This window comes from Podarcis muralis, chromosome 7, assembly GCF_964188315.1.
Source record: "Podarcis muralis chromosome 7, rPodMur119.hap1.1, whole genome shotgun sequence".
Classification (NCBI taxonomy): Eukaryota; Metazoa; Chordata; class Lepidosauria; order Squamata; family Lacertidae; genus Podarcis; species Podarcis muralis.
Window position 1 is genome coordinate 1,095,101 of NC_135661.1, and position 13,547 is coordinate 1,108,647.

The window sequence follows — 13,547 nt, forward strand, 5'->3', positions numbered from 1 at the left end:
AGAAGTCCCAGCAAAGGAAGAATGGATAAAAAACTTATGCAATATGCAGAAATGGCAAAACATTTTTTTAATAATAATTTTTATTGGTTTTACAAAATAAATCACACATTTATCACAATTAAATTTTGAAATAGAACAAGATTCTTCCAAATCTTAGGACTTCCCTTCTCCGTGGGTCCTTTAAATATCTTAATCAGCTGCATATTATATTTCATCCGAATTATAGTCCTGCGATATATCCAAAGTCTTTGTAACATTTCAGGAGTTACTCAAAGCCTGCCAAAGAGTTCAAGTGTTTACGGTGTTCTTTCAAATACATTTAATATTTATCCCATTCTCTGTTGAAGTTTTGGTCCTCCTGATTCCTCCCCAGTCAATCTAAACTTGCCGGAAAAATAAGAAATAAAGAAAACAACAAACTTTTTATAAAAGAATGGAAATGGTTTCTTGAATATTTACAGATAAATTGTAAACAGATGAGAAAATCGGCAGGATTATTGTAATAACCTGCAGTTTTTATAAGATTATATATTTAAGGAAGATGAATAAATGAACAGATTAAGTTAATTTGGATATGCAGGAGATATAAAAAATAAATTTAAGGAACCGCAGAGAGAGGGGGAAGGAAGTCAAGTTTTGAAATGTCAAAATGATTGTAAAATTAGTGAAGCGTATAAATCTGAAATGCATGAATGGAATTTTTAAAAAGAGCTAGACCAGAGTCTAGTGACTCTCACTGCTTCCCTGCAGAATCGAGAAGCTGGATCGGGGGTGCCAAGGTGTCTACGTTTGCCGAGCCACCAGCTACTCTGAGGTGGCTGAGGACAGGACCATGCTGACCGTGCAGGGTAAGTCGGAGTGGGCAGCCACCGACTGAAAGGCCTTGCTCTCTACTACTCCCTTGGAGGCAATGGCTCCCTTGAGTGCAGTCCATCTCCCCCTAACCCCACATGCAAAGGTTGGGGGGGGGGGCAGCAGTCAGCCACTAAGCTGCAGAAAAAGCCCGGTATCCCAGTTACTAGACTGCTGTTGTGCATTTTAAATACAGTTGTACCTTTGATCCCGAATGCCTTGCAACTCGAACGTTTTGGCTCCCAAATGCCACAAACCCACAAGTGAGTGTTCCGGTTTGCTAACATTCTTTGGAACCTGAACATCCAATATGGCTTCTGATTGGCTGCAGTAGCTTCCTGCAGCCAATCAGAAGCTGCACTTTGGTTTCCAAACGTTTTGGACGTCAAATGGACTTCCGGAAGTGATTCCGTTCAACTTCCAAGGTACCACTGTACATGCTGGCAGAGCAACAGTGGTTCTGCTGGAAAAAAGGGGGTGGGGGACGACTCTTCCCCCTCCAGCTCTCCATCAGAGAGAAGCTGGTCTGCCATAGAATGCATTCCCCAGTCCTCGTCTTCAGACCATTCCCTGACATCAGGCCATATTCCAGCTTATCTCCAAAGAAGGGAAAGGGAAGAGGTTTGGCAATGGGTCCATCCCCACAATTGCCATCCTGGTGTGGAACTGAAGCATTAATTCCCTGCGCTGCATAGCGAGGGGGGGCGTCTTATAATCACAGATTCATAGAATTTTGAAGTTGGAAGGGACCCTGAGAGTCGTTTGGTTCCACCCCCTGCAATGCAGGAATCAGGACCACCTCCTGCTGTGAGAGAATGCTTTCATCCCCATGGGTGCCAATCTATTGCCTAATAATAATAATAATAATTTATTATATATACCCTACCCATCTGGCTGGGTTTCCCCAGCCACTCTGGGCAGCTCCCAACGGAATATTAAAAACACAATAAAATATCAAACATTAAAAACTTATTTATGCAGCTGTTGTAATTTAGATATTATATTATATTTTATGCAAGGGAATCATTGGGAATTTCGGTTATTATGTATATATGTTAAGTTTCAATAAAGATCTGGGGGGGGGGGGGGACTTCCCTAAACAGGGCTGCCTTCAGATGTCTTCTAAAGGTTGTATAGTTGTTTATTTCCTTGGCATCTGATGGGAGGGCATTCCACAGGATGGGCGCCACCACCGAGAAGGCCCTCTGCCTGGTTCCCTGTAACCTCACTTCTCGCAATGAGGGAACCGCCAGAAGGCCCTCAGAGCTGGACCTCCGTGTCTGGACTGGACGATGGGGGTGGAGACGCTCCTTCAGGTATACTGGGCCGAGACCTTGAGGATCCGCTGACCTCTCCCTGTCTGCCCCCCTCTCCTCAGCACTGCCCAAGGTGATGATCAACATCCGGACGTCGGTGCAGACTGTGCTGGTGGGCAACGCCGTGGAGTTTGAGTGCCTGGCCTTTGGGGACCCAAAGCCCCAGGTCACGTGGAGCAAGGTGGGGGGGCGGCTGCGCCCAGGGGTGCTGGCAAGTGGCAGCATGGTGAAGATTGAGCGCGTGGAGCAGGCGGACGCCGGGCAGTACCGCTGCACGGCCACCAACGATGTCGGCACAGTCCAGTCCCACGTCATCCTCCACGTCCAATGTAAGTACCAGCAGGGCGAATGCACCCCTCGTTTCTCTCTCCTCCCTCCAGGTTAGCAAACCTGCTTCTTCTCTCTCCTATAGCTGTGCCCCAGATTGCTGCAGCCCAGCCAGAAGTGAAAGAGGTCTCCGCTGGGTCTAAGGTGGTCTTCCCTTGCTCAGCTTCCGGTTTCCCTGTGCCAGATATCACCTGGACCAAGGTAACTCTCCAGAGGGGCAGGGAGCCCTTCTGTGGGCTTTGCCCACCAAGAAGGGCCCGGCGGCTGACGACATGTGACGCCGTTGTCTATTTTATTTGTTGCATTTATTTCCCGCCATTTCTCCTCCAAGGAGCTCGAAGGTGGCACGCATGGTTCCCTCCCCCCTTTTATTCTCAAAACAAGTTTGGTTAAGGCTGCAAGGCAGTGACTGGCCCCCAAGGTCTCCCAGTTGTGTTTTGTGGCCGAGGGGAGGATTTGAACCCTGATCTTTTCCCGTCCTAGTCCCCCGACAACCCTGTGAGGTAGGTTAGGCTAAAAGAAGGTTGAAGCCAAGTGAGAGTCATGGCTGAGGGGGGGATATGGACCCTAGTCTCCCAGGTCCTAGTTCAGAAATAACCACTACACCACACTATCTCCATGTGCTTTCTGTAGTAACTGGTGATCTTTTTTTAAAAAAACGTATTGTGTAGCTTAGTATCGGTTTGATCATATAACACTAATCCTGGCACAACTACACTGGCTGCCAATTAATTTCCGGGCCCCAATTCAAAGTGCTGGTTTTTGCCTATATACCCTTCACAGCTCAGGACCTCAATACCTCAAGGTACCTCTTTTAGTTCTTTGTATGTTTATAAGCAAAATGAGATAAATAATGATAAGGCAGACAAGGGAAAAGGCAGAGAGTCTCCTGGGTTTGTGGGGAAGAGCGAGAACAGCCTCTGGGGAGAGCAGCAAGATGGCGCACACGGCAAAGGAAGGATGAACTGAGAAGGCTCGGTTGCTGGGCTGCCTTGCAAGGCAGGCTGTGCCCTGCGGGAAGAGCCTGCTGAGGGTTTTGGGGGCCGCTTCTGTGTTCCAGCTGGAAGGAGACCTCCCCAAGGAGGTCCGTGTGGAGAGCAACGTCCTGACCATCCCGTCCGCTCGCCCCGAGGACACTGGCATTTATGTCTGCACGGCATCTAACCGGCAAGGGAAGGTGACGGCTTTCTCCATGCTCAAAGTGCGCGGTGAGTTCAGCAGGCCGGTCTCTTCTCCCTCCGAAATCAGTTTCTCTGCCGCCGCCGCCCAAACCATGGGAGGAATATTCAGAAAGGGGACAGGCAGTTGCTGATCTCCAGAGTTTGACCTGGAGAAATCTCCCTCTGGGGCTCTCCAGTTGTGAGAGGGGAATGTCCTCTCTTTCCCCTTCCCCTTCTGGTTGTGGGGACTGTGCCTTGAATAGCCACAGCTGGGGTGGAACCGGGCAGTGGTATTTTTCTAGAAAAAGAGGTGTCGGAGCTCACCATGAAAGGCTCTCTTATCATGACAACGGTGCCCATCTGAAAGGCATCAGAACTTACTTCTGGTGAGTTCCAGGTGCAAAAAAAGAGCCTTGCCCGGGCTGTTGCTTCCTGCCTCCTAGCCTGGTGGCGGCTGCTGGTTCAAATCCTGCTGGGACTTCTGCGCAGGGGGGAAAGGGTCCCCGCTCAGCTGCATGCAGAAAGCCCCAGGTTCAACACTTGAACACCTCCAGTTTAAAGGAGCATGGGTATCTGGGCAGGGGGGAAGCACCCCAGAAGGCTGCTGCCAGTCAGAGAAGGCAGCATTGGGCAATATTGGGCAATATTGGGCAATGATGCAACCTGGCATGGTGGCAGTAGTGGGATTTCCTGTGGCTAAAGTGGACCAAATAGGTAGCCGGCAATTCCTCAAATTGAAAGGATAAGGGAGCTGGGAAATTGCGGCAGCTGCCCAGTCCTCTGACCCCCTGCCCTTCCTCTGCTTGTAGAGCGGGTGGTGCCATATTTCACCCAGAATCCTCAGTCCTTCCTTGTCCTGCCGACCATGAAAGACGCCTACAAAACATTCGCGATCGAGATCACCTTCCGACCGGACACTCCTGACGGTAAGCGCAGGTGCTGGGGCAGGTGGGGAGGCCTTTGGGGGCAGGACTGCTGTGTGTCGTCCCCCCTCAAATGTAGGCACTCCAGAGCTTCCCCACAAGTACAGTATACAATAGGGCTGCCATATTGGGATTTCAGAGGCGAAATTGACATCCGGGAGGGATTTCCGAAATGCAGCGTTTTGTCCTGGATCAATCAAAAAGTGGCGTTTTTTGAAACAATTTTGGGGTGCCCTGGTTTTTACTTTTTGAAATATGGCTATCCTAGTATATGAGCTCCTTGGTCCTTTTTTGGGTACAACCAGCCGCCTTTCTCCTTGCTGGCAGAGGCCCGAGCGCTCTCTTTGCTGGGAATCTCTCTCTCAACACTCTCGTTTTCCCTCTTGCCTTTCCTCCCAACTCGTCTTACCTTTCTCTCCATCTCTCTTCCTCTCTCTCTCCTCTACACCTCTTCCTCCCCCTTCGTCTCTACTCCCTCCTTTCCCCTACCTCTCCAGCTCTCATGCTTTACTCAGGTAAGTCTCGTTTCTGCTGGGCTGCCGCTTCCTTTTTAGCCAGTCCTAGACGCCTCCCTTAACCCTTGCGGCGATGGAAGCTCGTGCCCGCGTGTGTGTTGTGAAAAGTGTGCCCCTTGGCAAACTAACTATTCCACTGGTGGAGCTGTGTCTTCACTCAGGAGCCCTCCCGGCCCCTGTCCACCTGCTCACCGATCCGCCTAACGCCTTGCCAGCCAGGCTGCTTCTTTTGAGGCCCTGCCTAACCCCAGTTCCTTGCCCAGGCAGGTGGGACATTCTCCCTTCCTTACCAGGAAGCGGAACTGTGTTGCATCCCAGGGACAGGAAGCCCAGGTGGATCTTGGCCTCCTCTTGTTGCGCCGTGGGGGCCGCCTGCCGTGCTGCGGGTTTGGGTGCCAAAGGGAGCTGGTGGGCGCCAGCTTTTGTGGCTCGTCCACAAATAGGCCACTTGCGTGGGTGGCAATGGAGGGCTCTGAGCACTGCATGGAACTGGGGACCTCGGCCAGGCTGCCTTTCCCAGGCGTCGGAGGCTGGCTTGGCTGCAAGGAGCTCCCTGGTGCTGAAGCTGTGAGCTGAGCAAACCCATGCCCCACGGAGACCGCTCACCTTCCTTTGTGCTTTTGGCAGGGATGCTGGTATACAATGGGCAGAAGAAGAACACAGGCACGGACTTCGTGTCCTTTGGATTGGTTGGGGGCCGGCCGGAGCTCAGGTGAGAGGCTGTGGGTCCTTATCTCAGCACCCTCTTTCTGGCTGGGTGTCAGTTCTAGCCTCAACCCAGAGCTGTGAGACGTGGGCCTCCAAAGTGGCCTGCGCCAAAATGGTCCAGCTTGCCGCTTGCCGAAGGGGTCTTGCAAGGCATGCCAGGGCCTAATGGAGTGGGCGGGAGCCGAGGCAGTTTTGACTCTCCTGATCTGTCTTGGCATTGCAGGTTTGACGCTGGCTCTGGCATGGCCACCATCCGGCACCCTTCCATCATCAAGCTGGGCGAATTCCACACCATCCGGCTGTACCGCAACCTCACCCAGGGCTCTCTCGTTTTGGACAACCACCCTCCCGTCAACGGCACGTCCCAGGTGAGTGGCAGGCTCCAGGTGGAGAGGGTAGGGGCGGCTTCTCCCACCTGTGGGAAATCTCTCTGGCATGTGGCTGCTGAAAGGGGCAGCGTTCTAAGCCAGGGCAGGCGCTCATGCTGCTGGGCGCCTTCACCCCATCTGGGGGTCTGAGCTCTGCATTCTGTACTTGCCAGTGGCTACTGAACCAGGCCCAAAGGCGTTGGGTACTGGGAGCAGGATGGCAAGCAGGGCCAAGATGGAGCAGCGCCCTGCAAACTGGTGTTTCCTGTTGGAGACCCACTTTTGCTAGGTTTACATTTCTGTGTTATGGACTGGATGAGAGCCAACAAACTGAAGCTCAATCCAGATAAGACAGAGGCACTGTTAGTGGGTGGTTCTCTAGACCAAATAGATGGGAGCTTGCCTGCTCTTGATGGGGTTGCACTTCCTCTGAAGGAGCAGGTTCACAGCTTGGAGATACTCCTAGGTCCTTTGCTGTTGCTCAAGGCTCAGGTGGCCTCAGTGGCCCTGAGTGCCTTCCACCAGCTTCAGCTGGTGGCCCAGCTATGCCTAACTACTATTGTCTATGTTCTGGTAAACTCAAGGTTAGATTAGTGCAATGCGTTATAGGTAGGGCTGCCTCTGAAGACAGTCCGGAAACTTCAGCTAGTGCAGAATTCAGTGGCCGGGTTGCTCACCAGAGCAAGATGGTTTGAGCATATTACACCGATCCTGGTCCGACTGCACTGGCTACCAATTAGTTTCCGGGCCCAATTCAAAGTGCTGGTTCTGACCTATAAAGCCTTAAACGGCTCAGGACCACAATACCTCAAGGACCGCCTCTTCCCATATGAACCTACCCGGATCCTGAGATCATCTTCTGAGGCCCTCCTTCATGTGCCTCCTCCTTGAGAGGTCCAGAGGGTGGCAACACAAGAACGGGGCCTTCTTTGCAATGGCTCCCCGTCTGTGGAATGCTCTCCCCAGGGAAGTTCGCCTGGCGCCTTCATTACACACCTTTCGGTGCCAGGCAAAAACGTTCCTTTTTTAACCAGGCCTTTGGTTGATCTGATTTACATCCTATGCCCTTTTAAAATGTGGCACTTTTCGGGTCGGGGGGCTATTGAGTTGTTATTTTTATTTTTATTATGTATTTTGTGGTTTTATATCTTGATTTTATTCTGTGAACTGCCCTGAGACCCCGGGGTATAGGGTGGCATAATAACAACAACAACAACAACAACAACAACAACAACAATAATAATATTTCTTCCCCAGGGCAAATTCCAAGGTCTGGACCTCAACGAGGGGCTGTACCTTGGCGGGTATCCCAACTATGCTGCTACTGCAAAGACAGGCCTGACCAGCGGTTTCATTGGTGAGAGCTACACAGAGTCATAGAATTGTAAGGTTGGAAGTGAGTCCCTCAAGGGTCATCTAGTGCAGCCCCCCTAAGGTGCATGAATCACAGCTGAAGGGTCCCTGACAAAGTTTCATCCAGCCTCTGGCTGAAAACCTCCAATGAAGGAGAGACCACCACCTTCTGAGGACAAAGCGGCCAGTATATGCACGGGGGTTTCTGTGATCTGTGGCAGGTGGCCGGGCTGGGTTTTGAGTGCACCTGGGCAGGACGTCCCAAGAATGATAGCATCAGGGACCGCACTGAGGAGGAATGGTGGGAGCCACTCCCTCCCCCGCTCCCGCTCCTGAATCTTCCCAGGAGTAGGAGGACAGTATAGATTTGGAACAGTGGTTTGCCGAGGGGCACAGTTCAGAAGGCAGAAGCTGGGAAATACTGGATGGGGAACAGCTAGGAGAAGAAACACTAGAAAAGAGAAGGTTAACAGATTCACAGTCATTGGACATCATTCCTTCGCTCAGCCTAAGGTCAAGAAGAGCTCAGAAAGTCTCAGAACAGAAAGCACAGAGGGTACAAGCTTAGATTAAAAGACGTACGAGTGATGTAGATTAATACGGGCGGAAGGGGGTATGATCCTTAATTAGGAGCACCGCTGTTTCTAGGAGATGTGTTCTTTGTTCTCTCCCTGTGATTATTAAAGTTTCTAACTGGTAAGGCATTCCTTTCTTTGATCTTCTTATCTGCTGCTACGGGGGGAGGAAGCCAATCCCCTGAAGTCTGACAGACAGCTGCATAAAAAAAGCTACCCCACTGGCCCCCAGGTAGCCAGCACCTTTGGGGAGTGGCTGGCTTCCCTTTTCCCCTATAGGTTGTCTCCCTAAATAACAGGTGCGGGCAGTGGTAGAAAAGGGGTGCTCGCTAAACGGTTGCATTTGAACCTTTTGGAGGGATAAAACGAATGCAAGTCGGCATGCACTGTTTTTCAACCCTCCCGTTTTCTTCCAAGCAAGCAACATCCCTGTGAGGTGGGTGGATTAGGCAAAGGGCCACAGGCAGTGAGGTGCAGGAATCAGGGTTGCCCCATTCTGAGCCCCCCCCCCCACCAACCACAGCATCCCCACTGGCTCTCCCCATTTATATGAGCAGTGGGTATTTACGGGGGGGGGGGTCCCCAAGATGTACAGCTACCTAACACAGAGGCCTTGCCAGCTCACCCCTGCTTCGTCGGCACATCTTTTTGCTCCTACTGATTCCTCCCTCGCCCCTACCGCCAATCTCTCCCGCAACCTCCCATCGGCTCGCTCTCCTTCCCCTCTTAGGATGCGTTCGGCAGCTGATCATCCAAGGGAAGGAAGTTATCTTCAAAGACTTTGACCTGCAAGCTCACGGCGTCTCCAACTGCCCCACCTGCCAGGACCGTCCGTGTCAGGTAAGCTCTCGGCATGTGTGCAGCCTCTGCATTCTATAGAGGGGAGCAGAATTCGGCCTCGTTGCTCACTGCATTCCCCGTGGCCAGCCCTGGTTGGACACGGCAGGTGATTGGAATAATTATAGAGTGTTTGTTGTGGGGGAGGAAGGGAAAGGAGATTGTTAGCCACTTTGAGACTCCTTCGGGTAGTGATAAAGCGGGATATCAAATTCAAACTCTTTTCTTCTTTTCCTTCCTTCCTTCCTTCCTTCCTTTCTACCCCGCCCATCTGGCTGGGTTTCCCCAGCCACTCTGGGCGGCTTCCAACAGAATATTAAAAACATGATAAGTCATCAAACATTAAAAACTTCCCTAACCAGAGCTGCCTTCAGATGTCTTCTAAAAGTCAGATAGTTGCTTATTTCCTTGACATCTGATGGGAGGGTGTTCCACAGGGCAGGTGCCACCACCAAGAAGGCCCACTGCCTGGTTCCCTGTAGCCTCGCTTCTCACAGGGAGGGAACCTCCAGAAGGCCCTCAGAGCTGGACCTCTGTGTCCGGGCTGAACGATGGTGGTGGAGACGCTCCTTCAGGTATACTGGGTCGAGGCCGTTTAGGGCTTTCGAGGTCAGCACTGACACTTTGAATTGTGCTCGGAAACGTACTGGGAGCCAATGAAGGTCTTTCAGGACTGGTGTTATGTGGTCTCGGCTGCCAGTCCACCAGATTTCCCCTTCTCTCCCCTTGGCAGAATGGAGGCGTCTGCAGGGACTCGGAGAGCAGCAGCTATGTGTGCGAGTGCCCACAGGGATTTGCTGGAAGCAACTGCGAACACCCCCAGGCCCTACGCTGCCATCCAGGTAAGGTGCACCGGCTGTCCCTGTTTCCATGTGGCGCATCACGTGGCAGGGACAAGACTGGGCGTCCTCTAGGAGGAAGGGCCGTGGCTCAGGGGCACGTCATTTGCTTGGCATGCAGAAGGCCCCAGGTTCGGTCCTCAGCAGTATCTTCTGGTAGGGCTGAAACCTTTGGGAGCCACTGCAGAGCAAGGCTGACATTTTTATTTATTAGGAAATTGGTTTTAAACTGTTTTAATGATGGACTTTTTATAATTTTATTTTTTCATTTTTTCAAAGTAATAATAATAAAAAAAGAATAAAAATGTGCACCCCACCCCTGAGACCATTCCATCATAGCTCCCCAACCTACCAAAATTTCAACATCTCTTGCGATGTTCCATTTCCATTTTAATAGTACAAATTCTACACACCTTCCATATCTCCTCAAAATCATTCTTCCTGCATATTCCCCGTCTTACCTTAATAGCACGTGCTAATTTATCATTAATGATGTACATTAGGGTTAGGTTAACCCCTAACCCTAACCACTTTAAGGGCAGATAATAGCAATAATTAATGGACAATACTGAGCTAGATGGTTTGATTCTGGGGGTGGGTCCTGCAGATTTGCACCTCCCACCCTTTTCTGACATGGACCCACTTTGGATGCTGACGTAGAAGGACCAGTGGCCTGACTCTGTATATGGCAGCTTCCTAAGTTCAGGGGGCAGACAGGGAACCCTGACTCCCGGCCCTCTGCCTGTCAGGATGCTGTCCGCGGTTCCCGGCTGGTTGCCCAGGAAAGTATAAAGACAAGGGAAAGTTTCTTACCATCCTTTTTCATTTCAAACTTTACAGAAAGGGGCTATAGAACCCAGCCTCTTGGATAATGGTGTTGTCCTGAGTGAATCTCCACCTGCCCATCTCTCCAACAGCTTCCTCATTCGTCGTCGTCATCACCTCTTCTACGGGTGCTGCTACGTGCCCTCTATCTTTGAGCTCTTTGCTCCCCTACTTTTAAAGCTCGCCGGGTTCTGGGAGATGGAGGGTCTGGAATGCTCTCTAATGACAGCGTGTCAGCCGGGTGTTGTTCTGCCTCTCCCATGATTTCCCAGCTTTTCCCCTCAACTGCCTCTGAGCTGCGACCACAGATCAATCTATACTGTCTTCCTCTTCTTCCCCCCTGGAAGGGTCAGGATTTGAGGCGGTCTCCTCTATTCCTTCTCTGCCCGGTCCCTGACACTGCCGCCCAGAGTCTTACCAAATGACCCTCCCTTCCCTCACAGAGGCCTGCGGTCCCGACGCCACCTGTGTTAACCGAGCCACTGGGCAAGGCTACACTTGCCGCTGCCTCCTTGGGAAATACGGAGAGAAGTGCATGGACGGTGAGTAAGGCAGACACGCTGCCCCCCCCCATGGCCAGGGCAAAGCCTGAGCAAAGTCCCAGGCTGACCCCCCCACCGCCCTCCTCTTTGCTGCAGGCACCACGGTGACCGTGCCCTATTTCCACGGGGGCGATGCCTTCATCTCCTACCCTCCGCTCACCAACATCCACTACGAGCTGCGCGTGGACCTTGAGATCAAGCCGCTGTCCCCCGATGGCCTCATCCTCTTCAGCGGCGGAGATGGCTCCCCCGTGGCAGATTTTGTCTCGCTCAGCATGGTCAACGGGCACTTGGAGTTCCGCTATGAACTGGGCTCAGGTAATGAATCCACTCCCTGTTGCTAACAACAGATACCCGAAAGGCCGCCTCTTTCCCAGCAGCGCCTCTCGGGTGCTGGGATCTGCCCTCTTGGTGGTTGTCCTCAGAGGCTTAAGGGGTACAGGACAGGGCCTTCTCTGCAGCAGCCCCTGAGCAGTGGGAACTCCCTCCTGGCACCTTCATTGTGCAGCTTCCAGCAAATGCTGATGACACCAGCCTGTTTTTGACCCTCAAAGTGTATGTTTTGAGAACCCAGCTTATTTTCATGGCCGCTAATTTGTTTTAAACTGTTTTTTTTAGTATTGTTTTAAACTTGCCCTGAGACCTTAGGGCATAGGGCGGATAATAAAATAATAATAATTCGTAATAGTAAAAAAAAAGGGGGGGGGAGTTCCCAGGCTGTCTAAGGATATGTGTCCGCTATCTGTTCTCCAACTCCTACTCCTCCTCTCATTACAGTGGTACCTCTGGTTATGAACCTAAATCGTTCCGGAGGTCCGTTCTTAACTGGAGGTACCACTTTAGCTAATGGGGCCACCATGACGCCACCACTGTGCAATTTCTGTTCTCATCCTGAGGTAAAGTTCTTGACCCGATGTGCTACCTCTGGGTCAGCGGAGTCTGTAACCCGAAGTGTTTGTAACCAGAGGTGTTTGTAACCCGAGGTACCACTGTACCTCAAAACTTGGTAGTTTTCTGTCCTGTCGTAAATTAGTCCTGTTTCAGTCTCTTCTTGCAGCTATTGGAGAAAGGGGGGGCGATTCTTCCCACTCCCCCTCCTTTTCAGAAAGAGGCAGAGGAGAAGGAGGGGTCATTTCCCAACCCTCCTCCACAGACCAGTCCCAAACACATACCATATTTCTCCGTGTATAAGACGCCCCCTATTTTTGGGGTCTCTAAATTAAGTAAATGGGGGGAGATTGCCCAGAGTTGCTGAGCTTTTTTGGGGGGGGGGGATTGCCAAAAATCACTCACCCGCCAGACCAACCACGACAATCGTGCGCATCATAAAACACACTAGTCGCCTGCCTGCTAACCAACAGCCACCGCCAATCACCGCAGCCCCGGCAAATCAACAGCAGCCCTTGCCACAGCCACCAACAAATTCACCGCTGACAATCTCCTGCTTGCGGCAGAAACCAATCCCCCGTCCAAACACTGCGCTATCCGTGTCTAAGAAAGCCCCAATTTTTGACATTATTTTTCTCAGGAAAAAAACCTCATCTTATACACGGAAAAGTACGGTACATTCTTAACTTTCGGGGTATGTGAGACGGGCCGGTTGTTGCAGGGAGAATCTTCCCCCAGCTGCAGAATCCAAACTCACGTTCCCGGCCCTCTTTTAGGAACGGCCGTCCTTCAGAGCGCAAAGCCCCTAGAGCTGGAACAGTGGCACAGGATAACGGCCGAGCGGCTGAACAAAGACGGCACTCTGCAGGTGAACGATGAGCGGCCGGTCAAGAGGTCCTCACCAGGCAAAAGCCAGGGCCTGAACCTCCGCACTTCCATGTACCTGGGGGGCGTCGACGATTCCGTCAGGCTGCCGGCAGCTGCCAACGTCTCCAGCCACTTCTACGGGTGCATTGGGGAGGTGAGCAACTGGGGGGCACGACGGCAGTAGGGAGAGGAGCTGCCTGTTCCCTTTCCCTGTTTTGTGGTGGACAGTCCACACTTCCTCCTTGGAAGAGAAGGGGTCAGGAGGAAGGGAAGGGGCTGGCCGGCAAGATCCATGCACTCTGACTGGAAGCTGAAGCTGTTTGCGTCTTCCCACCCCAGGTCTCGATCAACGGGAAGAAGGTGGACATTTCGTACAGCTTCCTGGAGAGCCGCAGCATCTCGCAGTGCTTTGACAGCTCCCCTTGCGACCGCAGGCCCTGCCTGCACGGTGGCAAGTGCTTGCTGACGGGCGAGTACGAGTTCCAGTGCCTGTGTCTGGACGGCTACAAAGGTGAGAGCGCCACAGAGGGATGCGAGAGGGTATGACGCCCAGTAAAAAGTCTCTTGCGGTTTTTCCAGAGCTTCCCGGGGTTTCCCCCCACACATACCTTTTCCTCCGTGCTTCCCAGCAAGAGGTCTACACCTTAAAGCT

The 13,547-nt window shown here is 51.9% G+C and overlaps 1 protein-coding gene across 1 annotated transcript in view; it reads left to right on the forward strand.

The window, feature by feature from the left end:
* The window catches only part of LOC114602823 (basement membrane-specific heparan sulfate proteoglycan core protein-like), a 218,570-nt gene that overhangs the window by 193,289 nt on the left and 11,734 nt on the right, over positions 1-13,547 (forward strand). The window contains exons 82-96 of the mRNA XM_077930973.1: positions 751-848; positions 2,231-2,497; positions 2,581-2,696; positions 3,556-3,703; positions 4,465-4,581; positions 5,076-5,093; positions 5,721-5,805; positions 6,025-6,169; positions 7,427-7,526; positions 8,828-8,937; positions 9,668-9,776; positions 11,042-11,140; positions 11,237-11,458; positions 12,805-13,049; positions 13,235-13,406. Of these exons, the coding sequence (XP_077787099.1) occupies positions 751-848; positions 2,231-2,497; positions 2,581-2,696; positions 3,556-3,703; positions 4,465-4,581; positions 5,076-5,093; positions 5,721-5,805; positions 6,025-6,169; positions 7,427-7,526; positions 8,828-8,937; positions 9,668-9,776; positions 11,042-11,140; positions 11,237-11,458; positions 12,805-13,049; positions 13,235-13,406 (2,051 nt within the window). The remainder of the gene's footprint in view (positions 1-750; positions 849-2,230; positions 2,498-2,580; positions 2,697-3,555; positions 3,704-4,464; positions 4,582-5,075; positions 5,094-5,720; positions 5,806-6,024; positions 6,170-7,426; positions 7,527-8,827; positions 8,938-9,667; positions 9,777-11,041; positions 11,141-11,236; positions 11,459-12,804; positions 13,050-13,234; positions 13,407-13,547) is intronic.